At 42.2% G+C, this 14550-nt stretch overlaps 2 protein-coding genes across 4 annotated transcripts in view; one reads left to right on the top strand and one right to left on the bottom strand.

Annotated features, from left to right (window-relative positions):
* LOC124622149 (ribosomal RNA-processing protein 8) overlaps positions 1 to 237 on the bottom strand; it is a 52744-nt gene extending 52507 nt beyond the window's left edge. The window contains exon 1 of the mRNA XM_047147785.1: positions 63 to 237. Within this exon, the coding sequence (XP_047003741.1) occupies positions 63 to 131 (69 nt within the window). The 5' untranslated portion in view covers positions 132 to 237. The remainder of the gene's footprint in view (positions 1 to 62) is intronic.
* Positions 238 to 605: 368 nt separating this feature from the next.
* LOC124622147 (zinc finger protein 761-like) overlaps positions 606 to 14550 on the top strand; it is a 164406-nt gene continuing 150461 nt past the window's right edge. For all 3 annotated transcript variants that reach the window (XM_047147782.1, XM_047147781.1, XM_047147784.1), the window contains exon 1: positions 606 to 754. In XM_047147782.1, the coding sequence (XP_047003738.1) occupies positions 713 to 754 (42 nt within the window). In that variant the 5' untranslated portion in view covers positions 606 to 712. The remainder of the gene's footprint in view (positions 755 to 14550) is intronic.

Raw genomic sequence — 14550 nt, 5'->3', positions numbered from 1 at the left:
ACACGTATACATTTCTGTATCATTACGTACAAAAGATTTAATGGTGTTTCTGTTTTACTTACCCGAGAAAATAAATTTTCGACCAGTTTTGAATCACAGTCTATATCCCATTCTGCATGTCCCCAACTCATTTTAGCAGTCACTTACGACCTAGTAGTGTCCAAAATCTTCACAGTATTACTAAAAAGAAGTGAGATATCGCAAGATATCGGCACACGGCCACATGTTATTTTGTTTACAAACATGCAAAGATATTATTGATCATGGAATTTTTTGGGGACGTCGATGTTGTGCGAATGGTCGCAAATTTTCTCCTATGAAACAGATTTTTAAATAAAGATTAAACTGCTGATAAATCATGCAAATGTTTAATGTTTAAAGACGAACAACTGCAATTAAGAAAGGTACGCATGGGCAGCATATCACTATCGTAGGCTCTGCTCTATTAATATAATTTATGTAGTGAGTACCAGAACATCATCATGTTGTCATTAGATAGTAAACAACGTTAGTCCACACAATCTCGCTTTTATTAAACAAGTATATCAATAAAATTCATAATGCAATCGAAACGAAGTCTATGTAGTTGAAAATCTATGGTGAGTATGAGAGGTAACTTCTGCTGTTAGGTTATGAGAAATTTAGATACAAAACGCACTACGTTTGAATGTTGATATACAGTGGTGTGTAATAAAAATTTAATGTAATCGTCATGGCAATGGGAGAAAACGAGGATACCGACGTCCTTAAGCAGGTAAGTCGTTCCCGGACACTTTCTTGTTTTTTCTTGTGTTTGTCAGACACGAAATAAGTACACTTAGCCTAATTTCATTCTCTCTCATACGGGATCCTATCCGCGTAACTCATCAAGCCACGCCAAAATTTTCAAAGTTGTTGTTGTTGTGTCTCCAGTCCTGAGACTGGTTTGATGCAGCGCTCCATGCTACTCTAACCTGTGCAAGCCTCATCATCTCCCAGTACCTACTGCAACCTACATGCTTGTGAATCTACTTAGTGTATTCATCCCTTGGTCTCCCTCTACGATTCTTACCCTCCTTGCTGCCCTCCAATACTAAATTGGTGATCCCTTGAAGCCTCAGAACATGTCGTATCATCTGATCCCTTCTTCTAGTAAAACTGTGCCACAAATTTCTCTTCTCCCCAGCTCTATTCAGTACCTCCTCATTAGTTACATGATCTACCCATCTAATCTTCAGCATTCTTCTGTAGCATCACATTTCACATGCTTTTATTCTCTTCATGTCTACACTATTTATCGTCCATGTTTTATTTCCATACGTGGCTACACTCCATACAAATACTTTCACAAACGACTTCCTGACGCATAAAGCTATACTCAATGATAACAAAATCCTCTTCAGCAGAAACTCTTTCCTTGCCATTGCTAGTCTACATTTAATATCCTCTCTATGTTGACCATCATCAATTATTTTGCTCCCCAAACAGCAAAACTCATTTACTACTTTAACTCATTTCCTAATCTAATTCCCTCAGCATCACCCGATTCAATTCGACTACATTCCATTATCCTCGTTTTGCTTTTGTTGATGTTCATCTTACATCCTCCTTTCAAGGCACTGTCCATTCCGTACAAATGCTCTTCCAGGTCCTTCACTGTCTCTGACAGACTTACAATGTCATCGGCGTACTTCAGAGTTTTTATTTCTGCTCCATTGGTTTTAATTCCTACTTCAAATTTTTATTTTGTTTCCTTTACTGCTTGCTCAATATACTGATTGAATAACATTGGGGATAGGCTACAACCCTGTCTCACTCCCTTCCCCACCACTGCCTCCCTTTCATGCCCCTCGACTCTTGTAACTGCCGTCTGGTTTCTGTAGAAATTGTAAGTAGCCTTTCACTCCCTGTATTTTACCCCTGCCATGTTTAAAATTTGAAAGAGACTATTCCAGTCAACATTGTCAAAATCTTTCTCTAAGTCTACATATGCTAGACTTTCCTTAATCCATCTTCTAAGATAAGTAATTGGGTCAGTATTGCCTCACGTGTTCCAACGTTTCTACAGAATCAAAACTGTTCTTCGATGAGGTTGCCTTCTACCAGTTTTTCCATTTGTCTGTAAAGAATTCTTGTTAATATTTTGCAGCCGTGACTTATTAAACTGATAGTTCGGTAATTTTCACATCTGCCAACACCTGCTTTCTTTAGGGTTGGAATTATTATATTCTTCTTGAAGAGTGAGGGTATTTTGTCTGTCTCATACATCTTGCTCACCAGATGGTAGAGTTTTGTCAGGGCTGGCTCTCCCATGGCTATCAGTAGTTCTAATGAAATGCTGTCTACTCCCGGGGCCTTGTTTCGGCTTAGGTCTTTCAGTGTTCTGTCAAACTCTTCATGCAGTATCATATCTGCCATTTCATCTTCATCTACATCCTCTTCCATTTCCATAATGTTGTCCTCAAGTACATCACCCTAATCTTCAGCATTCTTCTGTAGCATCACATTTCACATGCTTTTATTCTCTTCATGTCTACACTATTTATCGTCCATGTTTTATTTCCATACTGCTTCTCAATATGTTTAGTTATAAATGACATTTTTGATAATTAAAACCAGTAAGCAGAATAACAATAATCTGCATAAAGATTTAAAGTCAGTTGGTATGAATCAGTAAAGTGTTCATTATTCCAGAACTTTCCAGCACCCATAGCAGAGTTTAGCTACTGACAAAATATAGCGTAAGAGACCCTGTGTATACTCCTTCCACCTTTCTGCTTTCCCTTCTTTGCGTAGAACTGGGTTTCCATCTGAGTGCTTGATATTCATACAAGTGCTTCTCTTTTCTCCAAAGGTCTCTCTAATTTTACTGTAGACAGTATCTGTCTTATCACTAGTGATATATGCCTCTACACCCTTACATTTGTCCTCTAGTCATACCTGCTAAGCCACTTTGCAGTTCCTGTTGATCTTCCCGTCTAATCTTCAGCATTCTGCTGTAGCACCACCTTTTGAATGCTTCTAGTCTCTTCTTGTCTAAACTATTTATTGTCCAGGTTTCATTTCCATACATGGCTACATGAATTTATTTCAAGAATGAAGAATGGCCTGCAGAAGCGTTTTTGAGTACCTGGGCAATCTAACTACTGCTTCTCAATATGTTTAGTTATTAATGAAATTTTTGATAATTAAAACCAGTAAGCAGAATAACAATAATCTGCATAAAGATTTAAAGTCAGTTGGTATGAATCAGTAAAGTGTTAATTATTCCAGAACTTTCCAGCACCCATAGCAGAGCTTAGCTACTGACGAAATATAGCATAAGAGGATATTATGTAAGAGGAGGCCAAATGATTTAATTGTGACCAACACTCCTTGTCAGGCAGATAAAAGAAGCATCCACAGGGAAATAGCAAATGATTTTGTTAGAATTAACAACCACTATTGTGAAAACTCTTTACTTTAAAAAATTTGTTTTAGTTTTATGCTTTCAAAATTACCCCATCAACTGTGAGTGTTGTAGGACTAATAAAAGTGGTTGAAAGTAATAATGTCTTGAGTGCTTACTGGTGAAAAGTTACATTGGAAAAACCATATAGATCTGCTAAAATGCTTGGGTTCCACATATTTGTCACAAAAAAAAAAGATTGCCAACTTTGGTGACATAGAAATCAGTAATTTGGGCTAAGTTATATATTTTGCTTCTTTTCGTTCACTGGTGCCCTGCATGTAATATTTTGGAATAATTGCTTTCGTAGATAAAAGGTATTCATTGCCCAAAATAAACTAATTAGATTTATATATGGAGTTGACACATTTATCTTGCAGGCATATATTTAAACAATTGGGAATATTAATTGCAGTATCACAATACATTTATTTACTAATGAAGTTTGTTGTCAACAATCCATAACATTTAGAAACTGATAGAGATATTCAGCAATACAATACTAGAAGGAAAAATGATTTGCACTTCCCACTTCTATCACAGGACAGAATACAAATCATCATCATCATCATCACCATCTTGGACAGTTTCAAGCCTCTGGCCAGGTCTGTATGGAACATAGGCCTCTCCAATATCTTCTGTCTTGCTACCATCTCTCTGTCTTCACCTTGGTCCAGTCTTCTCCTTTCTTCTGGACGCATTCCTCTACTCTTTTCAGCCATCTGTCTCTCGGTCTCTTTCCATCCAGTTCCATCTCGTGTATCCTCCTGGGTATCTCCTCCTTCTCTATTCTCTTAACGTGTCCATACCCTTTCAGCCTTGATTTCTCTATCTCCTCCTGTAATGGTTCCACCTTCATTAACTCTCTGATCCTCTCCTTTCTTAACCTGTCTGTCTTTATCAGTCCAATATTGTTTCTCATCTCACTAGCTTGTATTTTCTCTCTTCCTTTCATAACACAGGTTTCATTGGCATATGTCAGGATTGGGACGTATTATGACCGGTATATAATCTTTTTACTGATTTGAGAGGCTTCTGACACTCTTCTGAAATAGTGCTGCTTTTCTCCCCCACTTGTCGTTTTTTCATCTTCCTGTATCGGGCTTCCTAGGTACTTGAAACTCTCCACTCTCCTCAGTCATTCCTCACCAATTGTTATTCCAGTTGTTCCTCTCTCTTTATTTTTTGTTGTGATAATCACCTCACTCTTACTTATACTAAATTTCATGCCATATTCTTGTACTGTTCGTTCCCATACATCCAACGGCTCTTGTACTTCCTCCTCCTTATTCCCCCAAATCATCAGATCATCTGCAAACACCATAGCTTTCATCTTCCTTTCATCAATTGCTTGTGCTACTGTACTCATTATATCATCTATCACTACAATGAAGAGTAATGGTGAAAGTGCGCTTCCCTGCCTCAAGCCATTCTTCTGTTCAGTAGAAGCTGATCTCTGTCCTCCCACTTTCACAAAGATCACACTTCCATGGTACATTTCCCTTATCCCCCAAATAATCTGTTTTTCTACTCCTCTGTTCTCTAGGGCTTTCCACACTTTACTTCTACATACACTATCATACGCTTTTTCAGTGTCCAGGAAGGTCATTAGTAGATCTATTCCATATTCATAGTGCTGTTCTTGCAGTTGCCTTACAGCATAAATTAGATCCACCGTGGGCCTTCCTGTTCTTAAATCTAGTTGATAATCTGTGCGTTGAAATAAAACTTCTGACAAACAGCAGAAATTTTGTAAATTGTAAATGTAAGTTTTTGTCCGTAACGGCTCCTTCTTCACCATACAGTAATTCTTGGTGACAGTTGAAAGCTGGGATATCACCTGTTGGCTGTGACATGTGAGGTAACTGCATTGTGAAGTGTAATGTCATTGAAGCATGGCATACTTTAAGTGGATTGTGTTTACTGAGGGTGTGTTGGAGTAAGTGATGGCACACTCTAGCATGGAATGTTTATATTTCTAAAATGTTTGTCAGTGATGTTAGTGCAGCACTGGACTTGGTGCTGTGTCTTACTGGGTGTTTTGGAAATTTGTTTTTGTTGCCTTGTCAGTTAGTTATTTAATGTTGTTAGTTATTAGCTACTTATATGTTTCCAGTTTGGAAATTGCTTTTTCATAATATTGTTATTGGATTGAAAGCTATGTTGTCAGTGTTTCATTTGGTTGGAATGGATCATGCAATGAAATTTACTAGTCATTGATCGGTTTCTGCTATGTATGGTGATATGACGTCTACTATAAAATTTCTTCAGTTTTGTTTTCTTGGCTTAATGTGCAAAGTGTAAGCAATGCACGGAATGTATGAAATTGACGTGTACCAGCCTAAATTTATTTATCAGCTGACTTAGAGTATTATATACATTTTTATGTATTTTTTATCTTTATTGTTACAAGAAATGTAGTGTGTTTTTCTAGTTCATAAATTTCTGAGATGTGGGGATTTGAAATTTATGGTGGAGTAATTTTTTATGATTTTGTGGTTTGTGTTGGTGTTTTAGGTTCATACTTAGTAGTTTGTATTTGTGGGTATTGTAGAGTGTGTTATAGTTACTTTGGTCTTGTTAGGTTTTGATAATAGTTCTGTTAGTTGTGAGTTGTAGGTATGCTTTGTTTGAGCTATATAGGTAAAGCAAAATTTGCGTGACCAAGTTTTCGATTTGTGTGTGGGATCCTGATGTCACTGTGTTCATTTCAGGTATGTAGGACAAGTGAAATTTGCTGTACTAGATTGTAGAGCTGGGTGTCAGTTTTTGGTATCACTGGCTTCACTTGAGCTCTATAGGTCAAGTGATATGCATGAGTAAATGGTGTGTGTGTGTGTGTGTGTGTGTGTGTGTGTGTGTGTGTTTTCATCATTTTTGGGTTAATATTTACTTTGGAATTGTGTTGTGGTTGCTAATGTCATATACTTAGTTTGTCCCTGCCCAGAACTGCCTACTTCTCATGGGTGTCCTGTTAGTTTGATTCTGTTGCTGGAATTAAATGTTTCGTGTGTTATTGATGTTTGTTCATGGGTGTAATGAGTGACCTTATGATTGCCATACTGAATAATCTTGAAATCAGGGTGTCAGCCATCTTGATGATGTCATGGATCAAAGACAATGGATGATATCCCAACTTTCAATAATACAGCTTCTTGAATGGAAATAATTAGTCAGTTATGGACCTGTAAATGACCAGCATGTCACTAATTGCCTCTACAATGTTTTATCAAATAACACGTTATATCATAATGCTTATCATGAATGTGATGTACAGAACATGGAACAAACTCCTTCACTGGTGAGTTTCTTAGTAGACTCAGGTGTGTATGTATTATTAATAATATCATATGTCAGTGTTAAATAAAGTCAGACTTCTGCATATCTTCAGGGCAATTATATAAGTGTTGCAAACTGTTTCCTGTTTGACAATGTGTAACTACAATAGCTCAAGAATGATTTTATGGACTTCAGTGTATATATATTTGTGAAAAGTTTGGGTTTTACTGTTAATAAAAATTTGTTTAAGATATTTGTTTTATTCCATGTCCTTTGAGGACAATTTCACTAATGATGTGTGTGTGATGTCCTTAGGTTAATTAGGTTTAAGTAGTTCTAAGTTCTAGGCGACTGATGACCTCAGAAGTTAAGTCCCATAGTGCTCAGAGCCACTTATGATCTGGCGAAGAAACAATACCGTAATTACCTGTTCTTTCTTTTTCTTTGTAAAGCCAATTTACACACACCAACAATGGGGTTTATTTCCGACAATAAATGTACATACACTCACTACTGAAAAAAGTACAAGCTATATTAGTTCAGGTTCCCAAAGTCCTGTCTTAGACACCTGAATAACGCTGTAGTCAGTACAATAACAATTCTGGTGTGCAGTCCACTGCTTGCATCAACACTGGCTGAGGTCAGTCGGCACCCTGTTGGAGTCTGATGTGATCCTGCCAGAGGATGCACTTTAAGTTCACAACCATTTGAGTAATAGCAACACAGCGATTGATAGTAATATTGTGCCAGCTGCTCAGTTCCCATGGTAATGTTGGACAATGCGAGTCCAGTGCGCTACCACTGCGCCACCTCGCTCAATTCACTTCCTTGGAGACATGGACAGTGCGGAGACATCAATGGCCTCTTGTGAGGCCCCGAGAAGGTCCCGCGGAGAGACATGAGAGTATGGTCGAAAATGTCCAGGACAGAAGCTCGTGCGTGGAACGTGCCTCCTGGACAAGATGATGGGTGAAAATTCTGGAGCAGCATCCATAGGTATCGTGGACCTGGGGGTGTGCTCCAGCGAGATGGGTCCCGGAGAAGGCGGCGTCGCGACTGGGGCCGGTTCCGGCGTACTCGGAAGCAGTAGTGACATTGGCTGCATCAACACGTACGGTAGATCGGCAGCAGCAACAGGACTGGCTTCTCGGGCTGGTGGAGGCGAAGGAAGGGGCGGTGGCGCCGGCGTGGCCACCACTCGTGGGCGCATCTGGTCATAATGGCGAACAACCATGCCGTCGTCCGTACGTATTTCACAAAGCCGGCGGCCGCGAAGAGCCTTGACCACCCCTGGAATCCATTTAGGGCGAGATCCATACCCTCGCGCCCACACGTCGGCACCCACCGAGTATTTTCCCGCACTAGGGGACACAGCACAAGGCCTGACAGGGTGAAGCAGGTGCAGTAGAGTGCACGGTTGGCAGCCATGCAAGAGTTCAGCAGGGCTGCGATCACCCAGAGGCGTGATGCGATAAGAACTCAGAAATTGCAGCAGAGTGTCATCTGTGGAAAAATCACTAAGGAATTTTTTCATCTGGCTTTTGAAAGTGCGTACAAGGCGCTCGACCTCCCCATTCGACTGCGGATGGAAGGGCGGTGCTGTAACATGATGAATCCCTTGTCCAGTACAAAAATCACGGAAGGCCTGCGAAGAGAACTGAGGGCCATTGTCCATGACGATCGGGGATGGAAGACCTTCTAGTGCAAAGATTTTGGACAAAGCCAGCGTCGTCACCACAGTGGTGGGCGACGGACGTCGAACAACAAACGGAAACTTCGAGAAGGCGTCAATCAACAGTAGCCAATAAGTACCGAGGAAGGTGCCGGCAAAGTCAGCGTGCACCCATTCCCATGGCTGCGCCGGATCAGGCCACGGAGAGGGCATTGTACGAGGTGCAGCTACTTGTTGAGCACACTGATCACACGTAGCAACCATGTGGGCGATGTCCGAATCAATACCGGGTCAATAAACATGCCTGCGGGCCAGGGACTTAGTCCGAGAAATACCCCAATGGCCTTCATGCAACAGTTTGAGAACATCTTTGCGAAGAGAGGCTGGCGCCATGACCCGTGGAGACGCGCCATCCGTGGCCAGAAGAACACCACCATCATGAACAGACAGACAAAGGTGCAAAGCATGGTAGTTGTGAAGGGGATCCGATGCCCGGCCCTTGGTCCTGTCCGGCCAACCCCGTTGAACAAAACCGATCACCTGACGCAGGACTGGGTGCCGCGCAGTAGCCAACGCGACCTGCGAACCTGTAAGTGGAAAACCCTCAACTGCACGATGTTCTTCCTCATCAATGTGGAAACAGAGTAGTTCATCACGATCGAAAACCGGGTCAGGGCCCATCGGCAATCGCGACAATGTGTCAGCGTTGGCGTGCTGGGCCGTGTGGCGATAGTGAATCTCATAGTGAAAACGAGACAAGTATACGGCCCAACGTTGCAGGCGGTGAGCTGCCTTATCCGGAAGTGACGCTGATGGGTTGAACAGAGAGACCAGCGGCTTGTGGTCGGTGATGAGGTGAAACTTAGAACCATACAAAAAAACGATGAACTTTTTTAGATCATAAATGATAGCGAGTGCCTCCTTTTCGATTTGAGAGTAACGCCGTTGCGCAATGTTGAGGGTCTTGGAAGCATAGGCGATGGGTCGTTCTGACCCATCCTCATACCAATGGGTGAGAACTGCCCCTAGGCCATACTGTGACGCGTCAGTTGCCAGAACCAAGTGCTGACCCGGACGGAATGTGGCAAGACAAGGCGCCGACTGCAAATGAGCCTTCAGGGGGACAAAAGCCTGCCCACACTCGTCGGACCAACAGAAAGGGATGTTCTTGCATAATAGCTGATGCAGAGGATGAGCTACCGCTGCCGCAGATGGAATGAATTTGTGATAATAAGCAATCTTGCCTAGAAACGCCTGAAGTTCTTTGACCGTAGACAGCCAGGGTAGAGCGTTAATGGCCACAACGTGCTGATGTAGAGGACGTATACCCTCACGGGACAAGAGGAAACCAAGATACACAATGGAGGGTTGGAAGAACTGAGACTTGTCCAGATTGCACCTCAACCCAGCTGAATGCAAAACCCGAAACAGTGAACGCAAATTGCGAAGGTGCTCCTCAGTGGAGGCCCCCGTGACAACAATGACATCCAGATAGTTTATGCAGCCGGGAACGGAAGCCGTGAGCTGTTCCAAAAACTGCTGAAAAATGGCTGGTGCGCTAGCGACGCCAAATGGTAACCGCTGGTACTGATACAACCCACAAGGAGTGTTGATGACGAGAAATTCCTTGGAAGAAGCATCCAACGGCAACTGATGGTACACCTCCGATAAGTCAGGTTTGGAAAAGAACTGGCCCCCAGCGAGCTTGGTAAATAACTCCTCAGGACGGGGAAGAGGATAAGTGTCAATGAGGCTCTGAGCGTTGACAGTGTCTTTAAAATCACCACACAATTGCAGACTCCCGTTTGGTTTAGAAACCACCACGATTGGCGATGCCCATTCGCTGGTGGTAACAGGAAGGAGAATCCCTGAAGCTGTTAACCTGTCTATCTCAGCCTTGACAGGTGCACGCAACGTCACCGGAATAGGGCGTGCCCGGAAAAACTTAGGGCGAGCTGTAGGTTTAAGAGTAATGTGGGCTTCAAAATCCTTGGCACGACCCAGACCAGCAGAGAACACGGACGAAAATTCAGAACACAATCCATCCAGCTGTTGATATGGAATATCCTCAGATATGAGGTGCGCATCATCATCAATGGAGAACCCGAACAACTGGAAAGCATCATAACCGAACAGGTTTTCAGTGCCCGCATGATCCACCACATAAAACGTGAGGGGCCTAACAACAGACTTGTAGGCAGTGGAAGCATCAAACTGGCCAATGATAGGAATTTTCTGTTTATTATAAGTTCTCAGATTTCGCGTAACTGGAGACAAGGGATGGGAGCCCAACTCCAAATACGTGTGAGAATTAATGAGAGTTACTGCAGAGCCAGTGTCCACTTGCATGTGAATGTCTTTATCCAGAACACGAACAGTAACAAACAACGTATTTGTTTGAGAAAGCACACAGTTAACATCCATGTCCGATGCCTCGTCCTCGTCGACAGGAACTTTAGGGGACTGACACACAAAAGCAATGTGGCCGCCTCGTCCTCGTCGACAGGAACTTTAGGGGACTGACACACAGAAGCAATGTGGCCTTTTTTCCTACATGAATTACACGTGGCCCAACGTTTTGGACACGCAGCCCTGTCATGCTGTACGAAACAACGTGGACAAGAAGGAAGTGCGGAACAAACCTGTTTCTGTGGTTGCTGTTTTCACTGCGAGCGTTGCGGCCCAACGCGACGTTGTTTACGCGAGTGAACCGCCGCCACATCTTCGTTCTCCTGTGAAACAGGCAAATTGTCCGTGTCGAAAGTTGACTGTACAGCGCCTACATCACACCACGCTTCTTTGCGCGCCAGCAGCGTGAGACACTTCAAAGGATTGAGCGATGCTTAGAACTTCCGACAACGACAGGTTTGGCAGTTGTAGGGCACGTTGCTGAACTTCTTTATCAGGAGCAAGCCGTAGAATAGCATCCCTAACCATTGAATCAGCATAAGACTCAAGATGAGTGTCCGTGACAAACTGACATTTCCTACTCAGACTGTGTAGTTCCGCCGCCCAAGCCCGGTAAGATTGATGGGGCTTTTTACGACACAGGTAGAACGCCACGCGGGTGGCAATGACGCAACTGGAGAGGCAGGTTCCCACAGAGGGGCTAACTGAGATAGCAGCTGATAGATCCGTGGGGAAATCCAAGATAGAAATAACGACTTACATATAGGAGCGTCGACAACGCTGAAGGCCAAGAAGTGTCGCCGCAAACGCTTCTCATAATCCTCCCAGTCTTCAGCGACCTCTTCGTAAGGAGGGAATGGAGGCGGAGAAGAGGAAGACAGACGATGAGTAAGCAACGTTGACAACGCCTGAATAGCAGCCGTCAGCTGTGTTTGTTGTTCAATGAGCACTTGCATAAGCTGTTCCATGTCTGCCCCGTCATGAACACACAAATCCACAACGCAGTGAAAATATCCGACCTCGTCGCCAAAAAGTGTTATAACCTTTAATCATCAATAATTGCGTGGATATTCAAACACACTCACTTAGAAACAATAGTTGGTTACATGATAACAACTCAGTATCTCTTATTCGACTGCCGTGCCGTGACATGCGGCTGGCGCCGTTCATAGCTAGGTGGCGCTCCTGCGCTCAGCCGAGTTGTGGAGCGCCTCTATCGCTGTTTGCGCGTACTGTCGTGGCGGCACTGTTAAATGCCGTGGCACTGTCACAACAGTTACTACCAGAGGTAAACCAGGGGTGTATGTCATTAAACATGGAGACTGCTGAGGGCAGTCTTTTAAAGCTTGCTGATAGTAAGGTGACCATTTGAAACATGTGCCTTGGTGTCGTAGCTGCTTCTATGGAGTAAGAGAGTTCATCAGGTTTGCAATGAATTGGCCATAATAGTTGATCATACCCAGAAACATTTTTAAGTCTTTGATCTTTCTGTGGGCTGCATTTTATTGATCACAGCAACATAATCGTCCTATGCTTCCAGTCCATTTGTCTAGAGTGAAAACCATAAATATGTCGAGGAAAGTTGCATAAAAGCACACTTGCACACATTGGATTTAAGTACTTGTATTTCCAGCCTCTGGTACAAAAGCTCAAGGCTATGAAAGTCATCCTTTGGAATTGGATCTGTGACTAAAATGTCATCAAGGTATGCAGCATAGTTGAAAATGCCCTGTAGATATCTTCTGGTAAAACATGAAATATGGTAGGGGCTAAAGAGACAATGGAGAATAGGTGTTAACATGTCTTCATGAATGAGCCTATCCTGCTTTGTTTTGAAGGCATCCTTAAGAATCAAAAGCACCTGGCAGACATTGAAAGAACATGGGGCTGCTGACACTTTAAGAGTGACTTGAGTATCAAAATCAGTTTTCTTCCCCAGCTTGGGTGAGAAAATTGGTGTATTTATCACAGAGAGTCTGTAAGGGGAGTAAGTCCTTTCAGATTGCATGACGTACAGAGTTTCATGAACCATAAATCCAAAAGTGTCACTCCAAAAAATTGCTTTCTTTGGAGTCAACTGCTATTTGAGAAGTTGGCACTTCAGTAGACTGTTCACTCACTTGGTGCACTTCTACAGGTTGAGGTATGTTTGTGGTGGAACTGCTGAAACATATCTTTTTCAAGTCACACCAGGTGGCAAGTTGCGTGGACATGCACACTGAGTGTAGTGAAGGCTGCCACTGACGTGACCCATTATCACTGGTATATTTTTTTTAAAGAGCTGCTCTAATGGAGGTTGTATGACTTCCCTCATGACCGATGACAGAAAGCCGACTGCCACAGCGTCTTCGTCTGTCATAAATACACTTTGGCCATCGACCAGTTTCATGGCTTTGAGCTAACTGGGTTTTCTCAGTATGTGGTTTCTCATTTTTGAGGTGGGTGTAAGCTGCACTGTAATGTACCCGATTAGAATCCACAAAGTTCTGCCCACACAAATGTTTGAAATTTCAATTTCTTATTAATACCTATCCGTATGTCAGAGGCGAAATGGCTGCAATAATATGTTCCTTCATTGAAAATGATCATGCAGTAGAGAGAATATTCTAGGCAACTCATGTTACACTGGATTCGTTAATGGCTCTAGTTTTACTGTTAGGTGATACAGTTTTGGATTTCCTAACAAGAATGTGAGCTTTTGTCTTTCTGGACCAGAAATCCAAAAAAACGTAATTGCCATCGTTGATGGTAAGGAACATATCGTTACTGTTGGTGGTGTTCGTGGTAGTAAGGTTGTAAGCTTCAGTAGTGTGGGAGATGTTCCTGGTACAACTAACAAGATCTTGGCCTTTCTGATTATTACTACCAGTTAATAAAGTGAATGAGTGGCATGGGAAAATCTGCAAAACTGCAAGGCTGCAGAAGGATTTTATAGGGCATTGGCAGTTCAGGGCAGGGATGCAGTGTATACAGAAGACAATGTAGATACTATGTTCTCTAAATTCCATGTGTTGTTTAAATTAATTTTCGATGAGACATTACCAATATTAGCCATTTGTACAGCAGCAGCCAAGGGAAGTAGATGGGAAACTACAGATTTTAGAAAGTCTTTCCAGCCACTTAAATTGCTCTGTTCTTTACAAAAGCACTACAGTAATCCACAGTTCCTAGATTACTATCACAGGTATAAAAAAAATTTACAGGAGGATACTGCTCACTGCAAGAAGTAACATTCAATGACAAAATATTTTATTATGCAGAAAATAAAAGAAAAGTAGTGTGGGATGTTATAAAACAAGAAACTGGAAAAGACAGACACAAGTATAATTTCCTAAAAATCGAAGATGGGGATAGAATAATTGAAAGTCTTCAGGAATTGGCAAATTTTGTAAATGATTGTTTCTCTGCTATTGCGGACAAGTTGCAGTGAAACCTGTCTGAAACACTTGTAGCACCCATAATGACTTACACAGCAAGCACAATGATGTTGTTTCCTACAATGGAGCTTGAAGTAAGTTGGCTGGCATAAATGAGGTTCCTGTCTGTTCTGAAGGTGTGCATAGATAGCATACGAGCCCCATTAAAAAACATAATAAATTGATCTTTGAATTAAAATATTTTTCCAGAGTGTCTGCAGTATGAAGGGGTTGTGCATTTACTAAATTGAGGTAATGTGGAAAGCATTGAAAACTGCAGGCCAATTTTGCTACTGTCTCCATCCTCAAAAACAATTGAGTCAGTTGTGAAAGAGAGACTGTTGAGT

This window comes from Schistocerca americana, chromosome 7, assembly GCF_021461395.2.
Source record: "Schistocerca americana isolate TAMUIC-IGC-003095 chromosome 7, iqSchAmer2.1, whole genome shotgun sequence".
Lineage (NCBI taxonomy): Eukaryota > Metazoa > Arthropoda > Insecta > Orthoptera > Acrididae > Schistocerca > Schistocerca americana.
This window is presented reverse-complemented; position numbering and strand designations above follow the sequence as displayed.